The 21,231-nt window shown below is 46.8% G+C and overlaps 7 protein-coding genes across 8 annotated transcripts in view; all 7 read left to right on the plus strand.

Moving 5' to 3' along the window:
* Positions 1 to 1,506: 1,506 nt before the first annotated feature.
* LOC130255604 (UDP-glucuronosyltransferase 1A1-like) lies at positions 1,507 to 4,039 on the plus strand. Its single transcript, XM_056496497.1, has 2 exons — positions 1,507 to 2,786; positions 3,864 to 4,039. The coding sequence occupies exons 1-2, from the start codon at positions 1,925 to 1,927 to the stop codon at positions 4,037 to 4,039; spliced, it is 1,038 nt and encodes a 345-aa protein (XP_056352472.1). The 5' UTR covers positions 1,507 to 1,924.
* Positions 4,040 to 6,249: 2,210 nt separating this feature from the next.
* LOC130255407 (UDP-glucuronosyltransferase 1A1-like) overlaps positions 6,250 to 21,231 on the plus strand; it is a 38,191-nt gene continuing 23,209 nt past the window's right edge. Inside the window, exon 1 of one of the 2 annotated variants that reach the window (XM_056496050.1) lies at positions 6,250 to 7,169. In XM_056496050.1, the coding sequence (XP_056352025.1) occupies positions 6,318 to 7,169 (852 nt within the window). In that variant the 5' untranslated portion in view covers positions 6,250 to 6,317. Of the gene's footprint in view, positions 7,170 to 19,935; positions 20,874 to 21,231 lie in introns of those variants that run through there. The other variant, XM_056496047.1, reaches the window with a different exon arrangement.
* Positions 8,369 to 9,348, plus strand: LOC130255415 (UDP-glucuronosyltransferase 1A1-like). Its single transcript, XM_056496061.1, has one exon. It carries the CDS (start codon positions 8,458 to 8,460, stop codon positions 9,331 to 9,333), a length of 876 nt encoding a protein of 291 aa, XP_056352036.1. The 5' UTR covers positions 8,369 to 8,457; the 3' UTR covers positions 9,334 to 9,348.
* On the plus strand, positions 10,732 to 11,771 carry LOC130255410 (UDP-glucuronosyltransferase 1A1-like). The gene has a single exon (XM_056496056.1). The coding sequence runs from the start codon at positions 10,812 to 10,814 to the stop codon at positions 11,754 to 11,756; it is 945 nt and encodes a 314-aa protein (XP_056352031.1). The 5' UTR covers positions 10,732 to 10,811; the 3' UTR covers positions 11,757 to 11,771.
* LOC130255586 (UDP-glucuronosyltransferase 1A1-like) lies at positions 12,945 to 13,914 on the plus strand. The gene has a single exon (XM_056496471.1). The coding sequence runs from the start codon at positions 13,039 to 13,041 to the stop codon at positions 13,912 to 13,914; it is 876 nt and encodes a 291-aa protein (XP_056352446.1). The 5' UTR covers positions 12,945 to 13,038.
* Positions 15,320 to 16,353, plus strand: LOC130255588 (UDP-glucuronosyltransferase 1A1-like). Its single transcript, XM_056496472.1, has one exon. The coding sequence runs from the start codon at positions 15,409 to 15,411 to the stop codon at positions 16,351 to 16,353; it is 945 nt and encodes a 314-aa protein (XP_056352447.1). The 5' UTR covers positions 15,320 to 15,408.
* LOC130255414 (UDP-glucuronosyltransferase 1A1-like) lies at positions 17,422 to 18,526 on the plus strand. Its single transcript, XM_056496060.1, has one exon. It carries the CDS (start codon positions 17,635 to 17,637, stop codon positions 18,508 to 18,510), a length of 876 nt encoding a protein of 291 aa, XP_056352035.1. The 5' UTR covers positions 17,422 to 17,634; the 3' UTR covers positions 18,511 to 18,526.

Consider the following 21,231-nt stretch of genomic DNA (forward strand, 5'->3'; position numbering starts at 1 on the left):
TCCAGTGACAGCAGCATTCTGCCCAACTGGGTACAAGCAGGAGTTTTTATATGGCTGGTATGGCTTGGCAAAAGAATCAGTGGTTTGGGGTTGAGAGAATATGAGCAATAGTTTTATAAGGAGATAAAGCAGGGGTCTGAAGAGGGGAGAAGGGTTTCTTAGCCTAGTCACCATGACTGAACAATTCTTACCTAGGGGATAGCTCTCCAAGGAGGTCTTGCAGGGGGCCCTGCTTGCTCCACACCAGCATTCCTGCCAGACCTAAAACCTTATCAGACTTAATTAGGACAATTTAAGTGACATGTAGCTTTTATGCAAATGATAATCTCTTTTGCTGAACTGAAGAATTTGAATATCCTCCTTTCCCAGCTGTCTCATGGACTATCTCTCCCTACTTCCATATATCCCCTCTCCTGTCATCCAGAGTTAAGGTTATAGGACTGAAGATCTTACCTGTTTTCTATCACAGCCATCCACTACATTTATTTCTTTCCACCTGCCTTCATGGTCATGGTGTCAATAACTAAGGCCCAAAAGAAATCCTTTTCCAGTTTCATCCTCCTCTTCTTTTGTATATCATTGAATTAGGCTTTAATCTTTTCTGGGTATGGCTATCTGCTGGAAATTTCCTTTTGGGCTTTTGTGTGCCAACCTTCCTGTGTTCATTTGGCAGCCTTGTCTGAGGTTATGGCCCATCTTCTGTGCATTGCCTGCCTCTGAGCAGTTTGAATATTCCCATTAACCTAATCCATGTTGCAAACTACCAATATGGGATCAGTGTGGGTGATGGAGCTGCTGCTCCTTTTGGAGAGCAGGTTCTCAGCAAAGTCCAAGATTTCCTACCAGGCTTGGAAAGAACCATGCAGAAATGAAATGGGGAAAAAAAAAGATCCAGCAAGGATTTCAATCTAAAAGCTCCAGAATGCCCCAGAGAAGGAAATGGTTTCCCATATTCACCTACTTATAAACTTTTTTAAGACGTTATCACCAGCATTAAACCCTCAGCCATTTATAATCAAGAAGGATCTGGACACAGGGTTGAGGTCATGAACTGACCCGACATTGGTCATGAACAGAGCCCTCATTGGCCATGAATGTTCATGATTTGTAGTGGGAGAGGTGTTGTTTGTCTTTGTTATCTGTTGTACAAGGGTGAAATGCTTTTTTGCAACTTCATTTTATACCTGATATGATAAGGGGTTAGGTTAGGTTAAAGTTATATGGAGAAATGAGGAAACATTTTCTGCTGACTGCTTATCTTCCAACAAAATGCAAGTGTGCATTAAGGGAAATTATTTTTGCTCAGGGTTTTGACTATTGAAAAAAAAGCAAAACTCAAACCCCAGGTACTGCAATATTACTGATTTCTCTTATTAATCTTTACTGTAAGTTATGTTTCACTGTATTACTTGCATCTGTTTTATTAGAGAGGAAAATGCTTTTAAAAAGGGCTATATTACCTCAGTCTATGACAGTGGAACTGATGGAAAACCGTCCTTTCAGTGCTCCCTTGATAGGCACAGTTCTCCCATGGGGGGTCAGCAGTGTTTCTGAGCATTCACTCTTTGGCTGCATTTTTCTTCATGGATTTTCCCTGTATTTTGTCATCAGACCCTGGGCTGGTGGCAAGAAGTTCCACAAAGCTGGGGCCCTGCTGGAGGAAAAAGGTAGCATTGAGCCAATAATCTTATCATGGTGTGTGACGGTGACACTCCTTTCTTGACTCTCACAAAGCCACCTTTGGAGTCAAAACCGGCCCTGAATCGATCCTAATCATTTATTGCTGTCCGTGACTTTGTCACAAAGATCTGATGACCTGAAATGGGAGGAGAGTCAAAAGGGCAGGGGCAGAGGAAGGGTAAAAAGCTGGCAAAGCAGCCCTGGCCTCTCAGGTGTGAGGATTCCTCTCTGCACAGCCCACAGCATGCTGGTGACACTGCTTCTCCCCTTCCTGTGCCTCCTGAGCCCGGCTGCTGCTGGGAAGCTGCTGGTGATCCCCATGGAGGGCAGCCACTGGCTCAGCATGAAAAAAGTTCTGGTGGAGCTGAGCAAGAGAGGGCACGAAATCGTGGTTGTCGCACCGGACAACAAAATCCTGATCGATTCCGCAGATGTCTATGAACTGAAAACCTACCCTGTGCCATTCACGAAAGAGGACATGGAAGAACACATACACTCTGCTAGTGCAAGAGCTTTCAGCCAAGAGCCTTTCTTGGTGAGATTCTGGAAGCTTTTGGGAGATTATCGGAAGAGCGGGACTATGTTTCATGCTTCCTGCAAGTCCTTGCTGTACAACCAAGAGCTGATGAAGTACATCGGAGACAGTCACTTCGATGCCCTACTCACGGATCCCGTGTCACCTTGTGGGCAGATCATTGCCCTGCACTTCTCCATCCCCAGTGTTTTCTTTCTGCGAATGGTCCCGTGTGCCTTAGATGTTCACGCAGCTCAGGGCCCGGACCCGCCGTCCTATGTCCCACGCATGTTCTCGGGAAACACGGACCACATGACCTTCTCCGAGAGGGTGAGGAACTTCCTGATTGCTCTTTCTGAGTCCTTCAGCTGCAATATTGCCTATTCTCAGTTTGAAGAGCTGGCCTCAGAGTTCCTCCAAAAACCAATGACAATGACAGATCTTTTAAGTCATGGATCCGTCTGGCTGAGGAGAATTGACTTTGTCTTTGAGTATCCCACGCCTGTCATGCCCAACATGGTTTTCATTGGAGGCATCCACTGTGGAGAGAAGAAGAAGCCATTATCTCAGGTGAGTGGCTGGCTGGGAGAGGGTGTGGTAATCACACACCTGCCTGATCCACAGGAGCTATTTGATGAGGATGTATCTTATCTCTCTCTTGGAGGGAGACTATTTACAAGAGCCTGAAGTGATGACACAAATGGAATGGCTTTAAGCTGCCAGAGGAAAGGATCAAATGGGATATTGGGATGAAGTCTTTCTTGTGATGATGTCAAGGACCTCACAGGTTTCCCAAAGAAGTTGTGGCTGCCCAAACCCCTGGAAGTATTGAAGGCTGGGTTGGATGGGGCTTGAAGCAATCTGAGATAATGAAATGTTTCCCTGCCCATGGCAGGGGGTGGAACGGGATGAGCTCTTACGTCATAGCCCAGCAGCAATATTTATTGCAGAAATATTAATTATTCACTTCTCATTTCTTCCTATCATTTCTGGAAGGAAAAAAATGATGGAGACAGGTCAGAGTAAGAACAAGGAGTGGTGTGCATGACAGCATCAACCCAGTGGCTTTCCTTCACTGATGCAAACACCTCTGTTTCTCCAGTGGATTAAATTCATACCTGGTGGTGTTCCTGGCACCAGTGCTGAGCCATATGTAAATCCCAGAGCCTCTTCTGCTGTATAGTGCCACATTTTTATAATTTTAAACATAAATTTGCCAAGCATTACAGCACAGCTGAAAAATGCTTCTCAAAAAGAAGGAAAGAAATAAAGCATTTTTAATACCTGCTTTCAGCAAGCCTGGTTACTTCCAAGTGCCAGCACTATTCTCGGGGTTTTATTTTGTCAAAACTTGATTTTATTTTCAATCTAGTATCAATCAGCACAGATTGAGGCCGAATGGAGTCTCACTTACCAAGCCCAAATTCTGCCCAACCCAAATTCATTTGTCAGTTCATCAATGCTTTCAATGGCTACATGTGAATGGTTCTGCTGGAAAAGCGCAGTTGTTAAAGGGGAATGTGGGAATTTGGCAGGGACCTGTGGCTGTATTTAAAAGCTGCTAGGTTGGGGCAGATGAGCAGAATTTGGATTTCTGGGACCATGGATAAATACAGCTACTCACCTCCGGTGGGGATTCTGCTTTTCCTATCCCTGCTGTGCTCGGCAGGTGGTGGGAAGCTGCTGGTGATCCCCATGGATGAGAGTGACTGGCTTAGCCTGCTCTCACTGCTGGTGGCCCTGAACCAGAAAGGCCACCAGATTGTCACCATGGCACCAGAAGCGAACTCGAGTCTGGAGGCGTGTGCACATTACACCCTCAAAAGATATCCAGTGCCGTTATGAAGGGATGAGCTGAGAGCATGCTTGCGTTCCCTTGGGAATTATCTTCTTGAAAGAAAACCTTTTCATCAAAGAATTACTGCTCTTCTTGAAAAAGTCCGGTTCATCTCCAACCTCTGCACCTCCTCCTGCGGCAGGCTGCTGCGCAACAAAGATCTGATGCAGTATCTCCAAAGCAGTAAATTCAACCCTGTTCTCATGGATCCTCTTGTACCATGTGGACAAATCCTGGCTCTGCATCTCTCGGTCCCGTCTGTTTTCTCTTTCCAGGTATTTCCCTGAAGTTTGTATTTGCAGGTTACTCAGTGCCCAGACCTGCCTTCCTGCATCCCAAGAACATTTATGGACAGCTTAGACCACATGGTGTTAATCCAGCATGTGGAAAACTCAGTTCTCAAGTTCATAGATTCCTTTCTTTGCCATTTTGCCTATTTTCCGTTTAAACTTTTGGCCTTAGATGTTCTTCGCAGACAAGTAACAGTGGAGGAGCTCTTAAGCCATGTATCCATTTGGCTTGAAACAACAGATTTTGGGTTTGAGTATCCCATGCCAGTGATGCCAAACATAGTTTTTATTGAAGGTATAAACTGCAGGAAGAAAAAAACATTATCTCAGGTCAGTGATTGCCATGGTAAAATATTTGAATGTTTAATGCTGTTTGCAAATGCTTTGTGTGTCTATAACGATGTCCATGCATTGGTTGTACTGTCACAATTGATTTTTAAAAACAGGGAATCTTTTTGGTTGATAGACCCACCCTTTCATAATTTAGAAATGAAGCACCATAATGCGCCAAGTAGTAGACAATGTTCTGGTTGCTCTGACAGCATTTGCATCTGCAAGATCTTTATGCTGCCTTCCCTAAAGTTTCCATACAAAGGATGTGCCCAAAGCCACAGTAGTTTCATAAATGTCCTTAAAAATATTCTGGTGTAGGTTATCAACCTCAATACTAAATGATTCTATTGTCAAAAGTACAACAATTTTCATGATTAGGGCTTGTCTGCAAATCATGTCTCTGCATTAATATTGTTCACTTTCATGGCCTGGGGGCAAACTCTCCCCAGACTGATCTAAAATGCTATTTCTGAGTTGCTAATTCATTTTAAGTACAGCTGGCAAAAACCATGGCCGTGTCCTTTTTCCTTCCAGCCGCTACTTCATCCTTCCAAAAAGAGGCGTTGCAGGGAAATGAACTTTGATAGCCAAATTTCCATTTTCCTCGCAGTGTCACAATACAAAACTGGTGAAGAACTGTTTCCCATGTGAAGCTTTAATATTTTTTCTAATCTTTTGCAAACAGAAAACTATATGGAATGGCAGGAGGGGAGAAATTATCTTATACTGAAAATTCTTGTTTGGAAAATTAATGATCTGTTAATTAGCTCTTTTGAGCAGACCACTTGTTGAAGGATTCCTCATTTGCTTCAATCACAGAATGTCTCCTAAGAGGGTCTGTTCTGTGGCACAGAGTTGAGGCTGACAGGTTGGTAGTTCCCAGGGGATTCCTTTCTGTCCTTTTTAAATGTGGGTGCAAAGCTTTCCTTTTCCCAGTCACTGTGACTTCACCTAACTGCCAGGACTATTAGAATATCATGGAGAGTGATTTGGCAACTCCATCAACCAATTTCCTGAGGACTCTTGGATGCATCTCACAGGGTTTCATGTGTTTGGGTCATCAGGTGCCCTTATGTTTGGGTTCCTCAAGTGGTCACCAAGGTGATCTTCTCTTATATTGGGTGGAATTTTGCTCCCCCAGCCCTTTCTTGCCATCCATCCACTCAAGAGGTGTGGGAAGAGAGGTTTCTGTGAAGGCTGAGGCAAGAACAGTTCTTGAGTCCCTCAGTCTTCACCTTTTCCATTGTTACCAGCTTCCTAGACTTGCTTACTGGGGGAGAAGCACTGACTTTGACCTTCCTATTGTGGCTGACAGACCCTTAGTGGCCCTTGTTATTTTCACACCTGGCCAAGCTCAGCTCCAGCTGCACCTTGGACTATCTGAACTCCTCCCTACATAACCAGGCAGGTTTCCTCCAAACCCAGTGTCCCTCCAATACAGAGAGGGGGTGTTTCCCAGAGTAACTCCTGCCCTGATTTTCCTCTGCCGAATAGGATGAACATTAACAGCTCTTCTGCCACCTTTGCAATGTTCTCCCTGTTTAAATATTTACCAAATGCAAATAAGTCTAAAGATTGTCCATAAAAAACAGAGATCAGATAGATTACAATCACTAAGCTGGGCATCTCCTTCCCTGGAGGCACTCATCTGATCCCTGCAGGAATGGCCCCAGGGCTCAGTGCTTCTCCACCACTTGTGGTTCTGCTCCTGTCCTTGCTGGGTCTGGCTGCTGCTGGGAAGCTCCTGGTGGTGCCAGTGGACGGGAGCCACTGGCTCAGCATGCGGGAGGTGGTGGACATGCTCCAGCAGAAGGGACATGAAGTGGTAGTGCTGGCACCTGAAGTCACTATGCGCATCAAGCCATCCAAGAACTTTGTGATGAAAATGTACTCAGTCCCTTACACACAGGATGATTTGAAGAAAGAATTCCAGGCATTTTTTCATTTTTCATTTGAACAAGGATCTTTTCTGGAAAGATTTGTTAAAGCCTACCAAGGTATTAAAAGAATCACTAATTTTGGGGTCTCCAGCTGTGGACATCTCCTGCAAAACAAAGAGCTCATCAGGAACCTTGAGGAGAGCAAGTTTGATGCTGTCCTTACAGATCCTGTCCTACTGTGTGGGGCGATCCTGGCAAAGCATCTTTCACTTCCTGCCGTGTATTTCTTACGAGGAATCCCGTGTGGTTTCGATTTTGAAGCCACTCAGTGTCCCAAGCCACCTTCCTATGTCCCCAGGGGATTTACACAACTTACAGACCGGATGACCTTTTTCCAACGGATGAAGAATCTGCTTCATGATATCCCAGATACTTTCCTCTGTGATTTTGCTTTTGAACCCTACTCAAAACTGGCTTCCGAGTTCCTCCAGCAGGACGTGACAGTGCAGGATCTCTTACGCCAGGGTTCAGTGTGGCTCCTAAGGTCAGAATTTGTTTTAGAGTATCCAAGGCCTTTGATGCCCAACATCATTCCAATTGGAGGAGTAAACTGTGCTCACAAGGAGCTGTCTCAGGTAGGTCTGATTTTAATTCATGCCTTGATTGATTTCTGTGATCAGAAGAGGAAATTTTTTCATGCAACAGGCACTGAGTTTCCGTTTCTAATTAGTGAGCTGAATCCCTGTGAAAGGTACTGTTTTTCTCTCTTTTTCATGACTTTCCACTTCCTGCGTAGGCAGCAGTTCCTTCTTGCTTTTAAAGGGTGCTCAGTGGAAAGGAATCATCAGGGTTTTCTGGGGAAGGTCTATGACGGGACATTGATGCCAGCCGCAAGGTGCCCAGCTCAGGAGCAGGTCTGATTTGACACATCCAGCACAGTTTGACTGTCACTGAAGGTTTGGGTGCAGCCTTGGTGATGATGCCAAGCTTTGGCTTGCCTGGGCTCTTGGCAAGAGCCCTGTGCAGTGTTCCTCCTGGAGAGTCACCTCTGCTCCTCCAGGGGGGAGCCTGAAGACTTGGATGAGTTCTTTTGGTACCCTGGCTTTCTCTTCAGTCCTGCTCCTTAGGATTGGTTTGCTGCTGGGTGGGATCACAATGCCCAATACGTGGCAATTCCACCCATCTCTAAGTGTGGAGGAGATGATGACACCTTACAGACATCCCTGTGCACACTGGGGTTGGCAACATGAGCATTCACACAACTCCACCACTGCTGGACACCATTGGAGCTTTGTCAGTGACATAAAGAAGCCAGAATTAGGCCCTGAACTGTTCTGTGGAAAGTCTCGCTCACAGAGGGCACATAAATGTCTGCTCAGAATCTTGGCATCATCCTTCCATCTCTTCTGTCTTCTTATTCTATAAACCATCTTAAAGAGCTGTTCCACAACTGCTGTGGACTCTTGGTCACCCAGACATGAGTGTTCCATGAGAGCAGGAGAGGGGACAGGCCATACCGTGGGGGGGAAGGAGAAGCCTCTGCTGGGCTGAATGGAGATGTGCATGTCACACATCCCCTACATGTGACATATCTCCCACATGTGCAGAAGTCCAGCCAGAGGAAATGAATTCAAAGTGCAATCCCAACAGCAACCTCTGCCTCCTTCTAAGGGTACTCTGGACTATTCTTCTGATAGAGACAGGTAGAGTTATCAGTTGTTTCTATGGACTTGGCAGGAATTCCATCCCTGTTATGCAGCCTTTTATCATATCAAGGAATTACACATTTACCACCCAGCACATTAAATAAGGATTCAAATTTAAGCAGTGGCACAGATCATTTGAAGGTGTGGAGTGGACGCCAGTGCTGCTGTGCTGCTGTGGGTTTCCTTCCCTGGAGGCACTCGCCTGATCTGTGCAGGAATGGCCCCAGGGCTCAGTGCTTCTCCATCAGTTGTAGTTCTGCTCCTGTCCCTGCTGGGTCTGGCTGCTGCTGGGAAGCTCCTGGTGGTGCACGTGGACGGGAGCCCCTGGTTCAGTGTGCAGGAAGTGCTGGAGACGCTGAAGCAGAAGGGGCACGAGGTGGTCGTGGTGGCCCCTGAAGTCTCCCTGCATGTCAAGCCCTCAAAGAAGTTTGAGATGAAAATGTACCCAGTTCCCTACACACAGGAAGAGTTCGATAAAGAATTCAGGGCGTATTTTCATGTTGTATTTGAAGAAGGATCTTTTATTGAACGATTTTTTAAAGTATTTGATATGACGAGAAGAGTCACTGATTATTGGGTCTCCAGCTGTGAACAGCTCTTTAAAAACAAAGAACTCATCAAGGACCTTGAGGAAACCAAGTTTGATGCTGTCCTTACAGACCCTTTCCTACCCTGTGGCACAATTCTGGCTGAGCGTCTTTCACTTCCTGCCATATTTTTCTACCGATTAGTCCCGTGTGAGTTAGAATTTGCAGCCACTCAGTGTCCCAATCCTCCTTCCTATGTGCCCAGGGCATTTTCAGACAATGCAGACCACATGACCTTTTTCCAGCGAGTGAAGAATCTGCTCTATGACATCCCAGATATTTTTCTCTGTGGTTTTACAGTTAATCCCTACTCAAAACTGGCTTCCGAGGTCCTGCAGCGAGAGGTGACTGTGCTGGATCTCTTACGGAAGGGCTCTCTTTGGCTCTACAGGTTAGATTTTGTGCTCGACTATCCAAGACCCTTGATGCCAAACATCATTCCAATTGGAGGACTAAACTGTGCTCAGAAGAAGCACAAGGAGCTGCCTCAGGTGGGTCTGGTTTAAATCCATGCCTTGATTGATTTCTGTCTTCAGGAGGGTGGAATTCTGTGTTGTGATAGGAATCTAGTTCCCATTTCCGGTGAGTGAGGTGCATGCTCTTGAAAGGAACTGTTTTTCTCTCATTTTTTTCATGACTTTCCATTTCCTGTGTAGGAAGCATGTTGTTCTGTCTTTTAAGGGGTTCTCTGTTATAAGGAAATGACCCTGTACTGAGGATCTGTGATGGCATGCTGATTCTGCAAGCCAAATGGGATTGTGAGAATTTGTGGATAGTAGGACAAAGTTTTGGATTTGTATAATGATTGGTTCTAATGGGATCTCCCAGAAGATCCTAAAAATATTTTGCTGGTTCCAAAGCCCATCCCTGATGCCTGGAGCAGCTCTGATGTGACTCATCCAGCACAGCTGGACTGGCGCTCAGTGTTTGGGTGCAGCCTTGTGCGTGCACCACTCGCTCCAATGCGCCGTGTGCTTGGGTTCCTTGGGCTGCTGACAAGAGCCCTGTGCAGTGTTCCTCCTGGAGAGCCTCGTCTGCTGCTCCACTGGTGAGCCTGGGAAGTTGGGTGAGGTCTCTTGGTACTCTGGCTTTCTGTTCACTCATATTCTTTATTATTTCTGTGGTGTAAGGTAGGATCACAAAGCCCAATGCGTGACAATTCCACCCATCCCCAAGTGTGGAGGTGGCTGTGACAGCTTACAGACATCTCCATGTACACTGGGATTGGCCATGTGAGCATTCACACAACTCCACCACTGCTAAGACAGCATTGGTGCTTTGTCAGGGACAAAAACAAAGCCAAAATTAGGCTCTGAATTGTTCTCTGGAAAGTCCCTCACAAAAGTGCTCATAAATCTCTGCTCAAACCTCCCAGCTCACAAAGCCAACCCTTGCATGCCCTGAGGCAGGTCTTGGGCACTGGATGTGTTTCCTTCTTGATGTGAGTCACATGTCCTGTAACATGTGAAACCTGGCATCATCCTTCCATCTTCTGTGTCTTCTTAATCTGGAAACTGTCCTAAAAGAGCTGTTCAATGGCTTCCATGGGGCCTGGGTCTCCTAGAGATGAGTTTTGCAAGAGAGAGGGGACATGCCTTGCCTGGAGGGAAGGAGAATCTCTGCTGGGCTGAATGGTGATGTGCATGTGACACATCCCCTATATGTGACACATCTCCATAACATGCAGAGGGTCCAGTCAGAGGGAAAAAATCCAAAGTGCAGTCCCAGTGCACCCTCTGCCTCCCTCTAAGGGTACTCTGGACTGTTCTGATAGAGACAGGAGGAGTTATCTGTTGATTCTATGGACTTGGCAGGAATTTCATACTTGTTATCCAGCCTTTTATCACATCAGGGATTACACATTTACCAACCAGCACATTAAATAAGGAATCAAATTCAGGCAGTGGCACAGATCATTTGAAGGTGTGGAGTGGACGCCAGTGCTGCTGTGCTGCTGTGGGTTTCCTTCCCTGGAGGCACTCACATGATCTGTGCAGGAATGGCCTCAGGGCTCAGTGCTTCTCCACCATTTGTGGTTCTGCTCCTGTCCCTGCTGGGTCTGGCTGCTGCTGGGAAGCTCCTGGTGGTGCCAGTGGACGGGAGCCACTGGCTCAGCATGCGGGAGGTGGTGGACATGCTCCAGCAGAAGGGACATGAGGTGGTTGTGGTGGCACCTGAAGTCTCTTTGCACATCAAGCCATCCAAGAACTTTGTGATGAAAATGTACTCAGTGCCCTATACAAAGGATGAAAAGGAGAAAGTTTTCAATGCATTATTTCAGGTTTCCTTTGAAGAGGGATCTTTTTTTGAAAGATTTCTTAAAGTGTACAGGAGTATGAAAAGAATGAGTGACTTAGAGTTCTCCAGCTGTGAACAGCTCCTGCAAAACAAAGAGCTCATCAGGAACCTTGAGGAGAGCAAGTTTGATGCTGTCTTTACAGACCCTTTCCTACCCTGTGGGGCGATCCTGGCTGAGCATCTTTCACTTCCTTCTGTGTATTTCTTACGAGGAATCCCGTGTGGTTTAGATTTTGAAGCCACTCAGTGTCCCAAGCCGCCTTCCTATGTCCCCAGGATACATACAGACAATACAGACCGCATGACCTTTCTCCAGCGAGTGAAGAATCTGCTCTATGACATCCCAGGTCTTTTTCTCTGTGATTTTGCTTTTGAACCTTACTCAAAACTGGCTTCCAAGTTCCTGCAGCGGGAAGTGACTGTGCTGGATCTCTTACGGAAGGGCTCTCTTTGGCTCATGAAGTTAGATTTTGTTCTAGACTATCCAAGACCCTTGATGCCAAATATCATTCCAATTGGAGGAGTAAACTGTGCTCACAAGGACCTGCCTCAGGTGCGTCTCCTTGTAATCCATGCCTTGATTATTTCTGTCTTCAGGAGGGTGGAGTTCTGGGTTCTGATAGGAATCTAGTCTGGTGAGTTAGGTGAATCCTCATGAAAGGAACTGTTTTTCTCTCATTTTTTACTGATTTTACACATTCTGATGGTGCTCAGTTGTAGGTACACACCAGGATCTTCTAGCAAGAGTTTGTGGTAGGACAGATTGCACCAGGCAAGAGATTGTGAGAATTTGTGGATAGTAAGAAAAAGTGCTGAGTTCCTTTAACAGAGAGATCCCATGAGGAGTCCTAGAATGGTTTAACAATTCCTTTTTGATGGATATGCCCAGCCCTCATGCCTGGAGCAGGTCTGATTTGACACATCCAGCACAGTTTGACTGACATTGAGGGTTTGGGTGCAGCCTTGGTGATGATGCCAAGCTTTGGCTTGCCTGGGCTCTTGGCAAGAGCCTTGTGCAGTGTTCCTCCTGGAGAGTCACCTCTGCTCCTCCAGGGGGGAGCCTGAAGACTTGGATGAGTTCTTTTGGTGCCCTGGCTTTCTCTTCAGTCCTGCTCCTTAGGATTGGTGGGCTGCTGGGTGGGATCACAATGCCCAATATGTGGCAATTCCACCCATCTCTAAGTGTGGAGGAGACAATGACACCTTACAGACATCCCTGTGCACACTGGGGTTGGCAACATGAGCATTCACACAACTCCACCACTGCTGGACACCATTGGAGCTTTGTCAGTGACATAAAGAAGCCAGAATTAGGCCCTGAACTGTTCTGTGGAAAGTCTCGCTCACAGAGGGCACATAAATGTCTGCTCAGAATCTTGGCATCATCCTTCCATCTCTTCTGTCTTCTTATTCTATAAACCATCTTAAAGAGCTGTTCCACAACTGCTGTGGACTCTTGGTCACCCAGACATGAGTGTTCCATGAGAGCAGGAGAGGGGACAGGCCATACCTGGGGGAAGGAGAAGCCTCTGCTGGGCTGAATGGAGATGTGCATGTCACACATCCCCTACATGTGACATATCTCCCACATGTGCAGAAGTCCAGCCAGAGGAAATTGAATCCAAAGTGCAGTCCCAACAGCAACCTCTGCCTCCCTCTAAGGGTACTCTGGACTATTCTTCTGATAGAGACAGGTAGACTTATCTGCTGGTTCTATTTACTTGGCAGGAATTCCATGCCTGTTATACAGCCTTTTATCACATCAGGGATTACACATTTACCACCCAGCACATTAAATAAGGATTCAAATTTAGGCAGTGGCACAGATCATTTGAAGGTGTGGAGTGGACGCCAGTGCTGCTGTGCTGCTGTGGGTTTCCTTCCCTGGAGGCACTCGCCTGATCTGTGCAGGAATGGCCCCAGGGCTCAGTGCTTCTCCATCAGTTGTAGTCCTGCTCCTGTCCCTGCTGGGTCTGGCTGCTGCTGGGAAGCTCCTGGTGGTGCACGTGGACGGGAGCCCCTGGTTCAGTGTGCAGGAAGTGCTGGAGACGCTGAAGCAGAAGGGGCACGAGGTGGTCGTGGTGGCCCCTGAAGTCTCCGTGCACGTCAAGCCATCCAAGAACTTTGTGATGAAAATGCACTCAGTCCCATTCACACAGGAAGAGTTTGAGAAAGATTTCAGTGCGTATTTTCATATTGTATTTGAAGAAGGATCTTTTATTGAAAGATTTTTTAAAGTATATGAAATGACGAGAAGAGTCACTGATTATTGGGTCTCCAGCTGTGAACATCTCTTAAAAAGCAAAGAGCTCATGAGGTACCTTGAGGAAACCAAGTTTGATGCTGTCCTTACAGACCCTTTCCTACCCTGTGGCGCAATCCTGGCTGAGCGTCTTTCAATTCCTGCCATATTTTTCTACCGATTAGTCCCGTGTGAGTTAGAATTTGCAGCCACTCAGTGTCCCAATCCTCCTTCCTATGTGCCCAGGGCATTTTCAGACAATGCAGACCACATGACCTTTTTCCAGCGAGTGATGAATCTGCTCTATGACATCCCAGATATTTTTCTCTGTGATTTTACTGTTAAACCCTACTCAAAACTGGCTTCCGAGGTCCTGCAGCGGGAGGTGACTGTGCTGGATCTCTTACGGAAGGGCTCTCTTTGGCTCTACAGGTTAGATTTTGTGCTCGACTATCCAAGACCCTTGATGCCAAACATCATTCCAATTGGAGGACTAAACTGTGCTCAGAAGAAGCACAAGGAGCTGCCTCAGGTGGGTCTGTTTTAAATCCATGCCTTGATTGATATCTGTCTTCAGGAGGGTGGAATTCTGTGTTGTGATAGGAATCTAGTTCCCATTTCCAGTGAGTGAGTTGCATGCTCATGAAAGGAACTGGTTTTCTCTCATTTTTTTCATGACTTTCCATTTCCTGTGTAGGAAGCATGTTGTTCTGTCATTTAAGGGGTTCTCTGTTATAAGGAAACACCAGGATCTTCTAATGACCCTGTACTGAGGATCTGTGATGGCATGCTGATTCTGCAAGCCAAATGGGATTGTGAGAATTTGTGGATAGTAGGACAAAGTTTTGGATTTGTATAATGATTGGTTCTAATGGGATCTCCCAGAAGATCCTAAAAATATTTTGCTGGTTCCAAAGCCCATCCCTGATGCCTGGAGCAGCTCTGATGTGACTCATCCAGCACAGCTGGACTGGCGCTCAGTGTTTGGGTGCAGCCTTGTGCGTGCACCACTCGCTCCAATGCGCCGTGTGCTTGGGTTCCTTGGGCTGCTGACAAGAGCCCTGTGCAGTGTTCCTCCTGGAGAGCCTCGTCTGCTGCTCCACTGGTGAGCCTGGGAAGTTGGGTGAGGTCTCTTGATACTCTGGCTTTCTGTTCACTCATATTCTTTATTATTTCTGTGGTGTAAGGTAGGATCACAAAGCCCAATGCGTGACAATTCCACCCATCCCCAAGTGTGGAGGTGGCTGTGACAGCTTACAGACATCTCCATGTACACTGGGATTGGCCATGTGAGCATTCACACAACTCCACCACTGCTAAGACAGCATTGGTGCTTTGTCAGGGACAAAAACAAAGCCAAAATTAGGCTCTGAATTGTTCTCTGGAAAGTCCCTCACAAAAGTGCTCATAAATCTCTGCTCAAACCTCCCAGCTCACAAAGCCAACCCTTGCATGCCCTGAGGCAGGTCTTGGGCACTGGATGTGTTTCCTTCTTGATGTGAGTCACATGTCCTGTAACATGTGAAACCTGGCATCATCCTTCCATCTTCTGTGTCTTCTTAATCTGGAAACTGTCCTAAAAGAGCTGTTCAATGGCTTCCATGGGGCCTGGGTCTCCTAGAGATGAGTTTTGCAAGAGAGAGGGGACATGCCTTGCCTGGAGGGAAGGAGAATCTCTGCTGGGCTGAATGGTGATGTGCATGTGACACATCCCCTATATGTGACACATCTCCATAACATGTAGAGGGTCCAGTCAGAGGGAAAAAATCCAAAGTGCAGTCCCAGTGCACCCTCTGCCTCTTTCTAAGGGTAATCTGGACTGTTCTGATAGAGACAGGACGAGTTATCTGTTGTTTCTATGGACTTGGCAGGAATTTCATACTTGTTATCCAGCCTTTTATCACATCAGGGATTACACATTTACCAACCAGCACATTAAATAAGGAATCAAATTCAGGCAGTGGCACAGATCATTTGAAGGTGTGGAGTGGACGCCAGTGCTGCTGTGCTGCTGTGGGTTTCCTTCCCTGGAGGCACTCACATGATCCGTGCAGGAATGGCCTCAGGGCTCAGTGCTTCTCCACCATTTGTGGTTCTGCTCCTGTCCCTGCTGGGTCTGGCTGCTGCTGGGAAGCTCCTGGTGGTGCCAGTGGACGGGAGCCACTGGCTCAGCATGCGGGAGGTGGTGGACATGCTCCAGCAGAAGGGACATGAGGTGGTTGTGGTGGCACCTGAAGTCTCTTTGCACATCAAGCCATCCAAGAACTTTGTGATGAAAATGTACTCAGTGCCCTATACAAAGGAAGAAAAGGAGAAAGTTTTCAATGCATTCTTTCAGGTTTCCTTTGAAGAGGGATCTTTTTTTGAAAGATTTCTTAAAGTGTACAGGAGTATGAAAAGAATGAGTGACTTAGAGTTCTCCAGCTGTGAACAGCTCCTGCAAAACAAAGAGCTCATCAGGAACCTTGAGGAGAGCAAGTTTGATGCTGTCTTTACAGACCCTTTCCTACCCTGTGGGGCGATCCTGGCTGAGCATCTTTCACTTCCTTCTGTGTTTTTGTTACGAGGAATCCCGTGTGGTTTAGATTTTGAAGCCACTCAGTGTCCCAAGCCGCCTTCCTATGTCCCCAGGATACATACAGACAATACAGACCGCATGACCTTTCTCCAGCGAGTGAAGAATCTGCTCTATGACATCCCAGGTCTTTTTCTCTGTGATTTTGCTTTTGAACCTTACTCAAAACTGGCTTCCAAGTTCCTGCAGCGGGAAGTGACTGTGCTGGATCTCTTACGGAAGGGCTCTCTTTGGCTCATGAAGTTAGATTTTGTTCTAGACTATCCAAGACCCTTGATGCCAAATATCATTCCAATTGGAGGAGTAAACTGTGCTCACAAGGACCTGCCTCAGGTGCGTCTCCTTGTAATCCATGCCTTGATTATTTCTGTCTTCAGGAGGGTGGAGTTCTGGGTTCTGACAGGAATCTAGTCTGGTGAGTTAGGTGAATCCTCATGAAAGGAACTGTTTTTCTCTCATTTTTTACTGATTTTACACATTCTGATGGTGCTCAGTTGTAGGTACACACCAGGATCTTCTAGCAAGAGTTTGTGGTAGGACAGATTGCACCAGGCAAGAGATTGTGAGAATTTGTGGATAGTAAGAAAAAGTGCTGAGTTCCTTTAACAGAGAGATCCCATGAGGAGTCCTAGAATGGTTTAACAATTCCTTTTTGATGAATATGCCCAGCCCTCATGCCTGGAGCAGGTCTGATTTGACACATCCAGCACAGTTTGACTGGCATTGAGGGTTTGGGTGCAGCCTTGGTGATGATGCCAAGCTTTGGCTTGCCTGGGCTCTTGGCAAGAGCCCTGTGCAGTGTTCCTCCTGGAGAGTCACCTCTGCTCCTCCAGGGGGGAGCATGAAGACTTGGATGAGTTCTTTTGCTGCCCTGGCTTTCTCTTCAATCTTGCTCCTTAGGATTGGTGTGCTGCTGGGTGGGATCACAATGCCCAATATGTGGCAATTCCACCCATCTCTAAGTGTGGAGGAGACAATGACACCTTACAGACATCCCTGTGCACACTGGGGTTGGCAACATGAGCATTCACACAACTCCACCACTGCTGGACACCATTGGAGCTTTGTCAGTGACATAAAGAAGCCAGAATTAGGCCCTGAACTGTTCTGTGGAAAGACTCACTCATAGAGGGCACATAAATGTTTGCTCAGAATCTTGGCATCATCCTTCCATCTCTTCTGTCTTCTTATTCTATAAACCATCTGAAAGAGCTGTTCCACAACTGCTGTGGACTCTTGGTCACCCAGACATGAGTGTTCCATGAGAGCAGGAGAGGGGACAGGCCATACCTGGGGGAAGGAGAAGCCTCTGCTGGGCTGAATGGAGATGTGCATGTCACACATCCCCTACATGTGACATATCTCCCACATGTGCAGAAGTCCAGCCAGAGGAAATGAATCCAAAGTGCAGTCCCAACAGCAACCTCTGCCTCCCTCTAAGGGTACTCTTGGCTATTCTTCTGATAGAGACAGGTAGACTTATCTGCTGGTTCTATTTACTTGGCAGGAATTCCATGCCTGTTATGCAGCCTTTTATCATATCAGGGATTACACATTTACCACCCAGCACATTAAATAAGGAATCAAATTTAGGCAGTGGCACAGATCATTTGAAGGTGTGGAGTGGACGCCAGTGCTGCTGTGCTGCTGTGGGTTTCCTTCCCTGGAGGCACTCGCCTGATCTGTGCAGGAATGGCCCCAGGGCTCAGTGCTTCTCCATCAGTTGTAGTTCTGCTCCTGTCCCTGCTGGGTCTGGCTGCTGCTGGGAAGCTCCTGGTGGTGCACGTGGACGGGAGCCCCTGGTTCAGTGTGCAGAAAGTGCTGGAGATGCTGAAGCAGAAGGGGCACGAGGTGGTCGTGGTGGCCCCTGAAGTCTCCCTGCATGTCAAGCCATCCAAGAAGTTTGAGATGAAAATGTACTCAGTCCCATTCACACAGGAAGAGTTTGATAAAGAATTCAGTGCGTATTTTCATGTTGTATTTGAAGAAGGATCTTTTATTGAAAGATTTTTTAAAGTATTTGAAATGACGAGAAGAGTCACTGATTATTGGGTCTCCAGCTGTGAACAGCTCTTTAAAAATGAAGAACTCATCAAGGACCTTGAGGAAACCAAGTTTGATGCTGTCCTTACAGACCCTGTGCTACCCTGTGGCGCAATCCTTGCTGAGCGTCTTTCACTTCCTGCCATATTTTTCTACCTATTAGTCCCGTGTGAGTTAGAATTTGCAGCCACTCAGTGTCCCAATCCTCCTTCCTATGTGCCCAGGGCATTTTCAGACAATGCAGACCACATGACCTTTTTCCAGCGAGTGATGAATCTGCTCTATGACATCCCAGATATTTTTCTCTGTGGTTTTACTGTTAATCCCTACTCAAAACTGGCTTCCGAGGTCCTGCAGCGAGAGGTGACTGTGCTGGATCTCTTACGGAAGGGCTCTCTTTGGCTCTACAGGTTAGATTTTGTGCTCGACTATCCAAGACCCTTGATGCCAAACATCATTCCAATTGGAGGACTAAACTGTGCTCAGAAGAAGCACAAGGAGCTGCCTCAGGTGGGTCTGGTTTAAATCCATGCCTTGATTGATTTCTGTCTTCAGGAGGATGGAATTCTGTGTTGTGATAGGAATCTAGTTCCCATTTCCGGTGAGTGAGGTGCATGCTCTTGAAAGGAACTGTTTTTTTCTCTCATTTTTTTCATGACTTTCCATTTCCTGTGTAGGAAGCATGTTGTTCTGTCATTTAAGGGGTTCTCTGTTATAAGGAAACACCAGGATCTTCTAATGACCCTGTACTGAGGATCTGTGATGGCATGCTGATTCTGCAAGCCAAATGGGATTGTGAGAATTTGTGGATAGTAGGACAAAGTTTTGGATTTGTATAATGATTGGTTCTAATGGGATCTCCCAGAAGATCCTAAAAATATTTTGCTGGTTCCAAAGCCCATCCCTGATGCCTGGAGCAGCTCTGATGTGACTCATCCAGCACAGCTGGACTGGCGCTCAGTGTTTGGGTGCAGCCTTGTGCGTGCACCACTCGCTCCAATGCGCCGTGTGCTTGGGTTCCTTGGGCTGCTGACAAGAGCCCTGTGCAGTGTTCCTCCTGGAGAGCCTCGTCTGCTGCTCCACTGGTGAGCCTGGGAAGTTGGGTGAGGTCTCTTGATACTCTGGCTTTCTGTTCACTCATATTCTTTATTATTTCTGTGGTGTAAGGTGGGATCACAAAGCCCAATGTGTGACAATTCCACCCATCCCCAAGTGTGGAGGTGGCTGTGACAGCTTACAGACATCTCCATGTACACTGGGATTGGCCATGTGAGCATTCACACAACTCCACCACTGCTAAGACAGCATTGGTGCTTTGTCAGGGACAAAAACAAAGCCAAAATTAGGCTCTGAATTGTTCTCTGGAAAGTCCCTCACAAAAGTGCTCATAAATCTCTGCTCAAACCTCCCAGCTCACAAAGCCAACCCTTGCATGCCCTGAGGCAGGTGTGGGGCACTGGATGTGTTTCCTTCTTGATGTGAGTCACATGTCCTGTAACATGTGAAACCTGGCATCATCCTTCCATCTTCTGTGTCTTCTTAATCTGGAAACTGTCCTAAAAGAGCTGTTCAATGGCTTCCATGGGGCCTGGGTCTCCTAGAGATGAGTTTTGCAAGAGAGAGGGGACATGCCTTGCCTGGAGGGAAGGAGAATCTCTGCTGGGCTGAATGGTGATGTGCATGTGACACATCCCCTACATGTGACACATCTCCATAACATGTAGAGGGTCCAGTCGGATGAAAGGAATCCAAAGTGCAGTCCCAGTGCACCCTCTGCCTCCCTCTAAGGGTGCTCTGGACTATTCTGATAGAGACAGGATGAGTTATCTGTTGTTTCTATGGACTTGGCAAGAATTTCATACTTGTTATCCAGCCTTTTATCACATCAGGGATTACACATTTACCAACCAGCACATTAAATAAGGAATCAAATTCAGGCAGTGGCACAGATCATTTGAAGGTGTGGAGTGGACGCCAGTGCTGCTGTGCTGCTGTGGGTTTCCTTCCCTGGAGGCACTCACATGATCCGTGCAGGAATGGCCTCAGGGCTCAGTGCTTCTCCACCATTTGTGGTTCTGCTCCTGTCCCTGCTGGGTCTGGCTGCTGCTGGGAAGCTCCTGGTGGTGCCAGTGGACGGGAGCCACTGGCTCAGCATGTGGGAGGTGGTGGACATGCTCCAGCAGAAGGGACATGAGGTGGTTGTGGTGGCACCTGAAGTCTCTATGCACATCAAGCCATCCAAGAACTTTGTGATGAAAATGTACTCAGTGCCCTATACAAAGGAAGAAAAGGAGAGTGTTTTCAATGCATTCTTTCAGGTTTCCTTTGAAGAGGGATCTTTTTTTGAAAGATTTCTTAAAGTGTACAGGAGTATGAAAAGAATGAGTGATTTAGAGTTCTCCAGCTGTGAACAGCTCCTGCAAAACAAAGAGCTCATCAGGAACCTTGAGGAGAGCAAGTTTGATGCTGTCTTTACAGACCCTTTCCTACCCTGTGGGGCGATCCTGGCTGAGCATCTTTCACTTCCTTCTGTGTTTTTGTTACGAGGAATCCCGTGTGGTTTAGATTTTGAAGCCACTCAGTGTCCCAAGCCGCCTTCCTATGTCCCCAGGATACATACAGACAATACAGACCGCATGACCTTTCTCCAGCGAGTGAAGAATCTGCTCTATGACATCCCAGGTCTTTTTCTCTGTGATTTTGCTTTTGAACCTTACTCAAAACTGGCTTCCAAGTTCCTGCAGCGGGAAGTGACTGTGCTGGATCTCTTACGGAAGGGCTCTCTTTGGCTCATGAAGTTAGATTTTGTTCTAGACTATCCAAGACCCTTGATGCCAAATATCATTCCAATTGGAGGAGTAAACTGTGCTCACAAGGACCTGCCTCAGGTGCGTCTCCTTGTAATCCATGCCTTGATTATTTCTGTCTTCAGGAGGGTGGAGTTCTGGGTTCTGATAGGAATCTAGTCTGGTGAGTTAGGTGAATCCTCATGAAAGGAACTGTTTTTCTCTCATTTTTTACTGATTTTACACATTCTGATGGTGCTCAGTTGTAGGTACACACCAGGATCTTCTAGCAAGAGTTTGTGGTAGGACAGATTGCACCAGGCAAGAGATTGTGAGAATTTGTGGATAGTAAGAAAAAGTGCTGAGTTCCTTTAACAGAGAGATCCCATGAGGAGTCCTAGAAAGGTTTAACAATTCCTTTTTGATGGATATGCCCAGCCCTCATGCCTGGAGCGGGTCT

The sequence above is a fragment of the Oenanthe melanoleuca genome, chromosome 7 (assembly GCF_029582105.1).
Source record: "Oenanthe melanoleuca isolate GR-GAL-2019-014 chromosome 7, OMel1.0, whole genome shotgun sequence".
Lineage (NCBI taxonomy): Eukaryota > Metazoa > Chordata > Aves > Passeriformes > Muscicapidae > Oenanthe > Oenanthe melanoleuca.

Excerpts from the sequence above, each read along its gene's own strand:
- LOC130255410 (XM_056496056.1), top strand. The coding sequence starts at position 10,812 with ATGATCTGTGCAGGAATGGCCTCAGGGCTCAGTGCTTCTCCACCATTT.
- LOC130255586 (XM_056496471.1), top strand. The coding sequence starts at position 13,039 with ATGGCCCCAGGGCTCAGTGCTTCTCCATCAGTTGTAGTCCTGCTCCTG.
- LOC130255414 (XM_056496060.1), top strand. The coding sequence starts at position 17,635 with ATGGCCCCAGGGCTCAGTGCTTCTCCATCAGTTGTAGTTCTGCTCCTG.
- LOC130255588 (XM_056496472.1), top strand. The coding sequence starts at position 15,409 with ATGATCCGTGCAGGAATGGCCTCAGGGCTCAGTGCTTCTCCACCATTT.
- LOC130255604 (XM_056496497.1), top strand. The coding sequence starts at position 1,925 with ATGCTGGTGACACTGCTTCTCCCCTTCCTGTGCCTCCTGAGCCCGGCT. Across the intron at positions 2,787-3,863 it reads GAGTGGCTGGCTGGGAGAGG|GTGGTGGGAAGCTGCTGGTG; the intron begins GTGTGGTAATCA and ends TGTGCTCGGCAG.
- LOC130255415 (XM_056496061.1), top strand. The coding sequence starts at position 8,458 with ATGGCCCCAGGGCTCAGTGCTTCTCCATCAGTTGTAGTTCTGCTCCTG.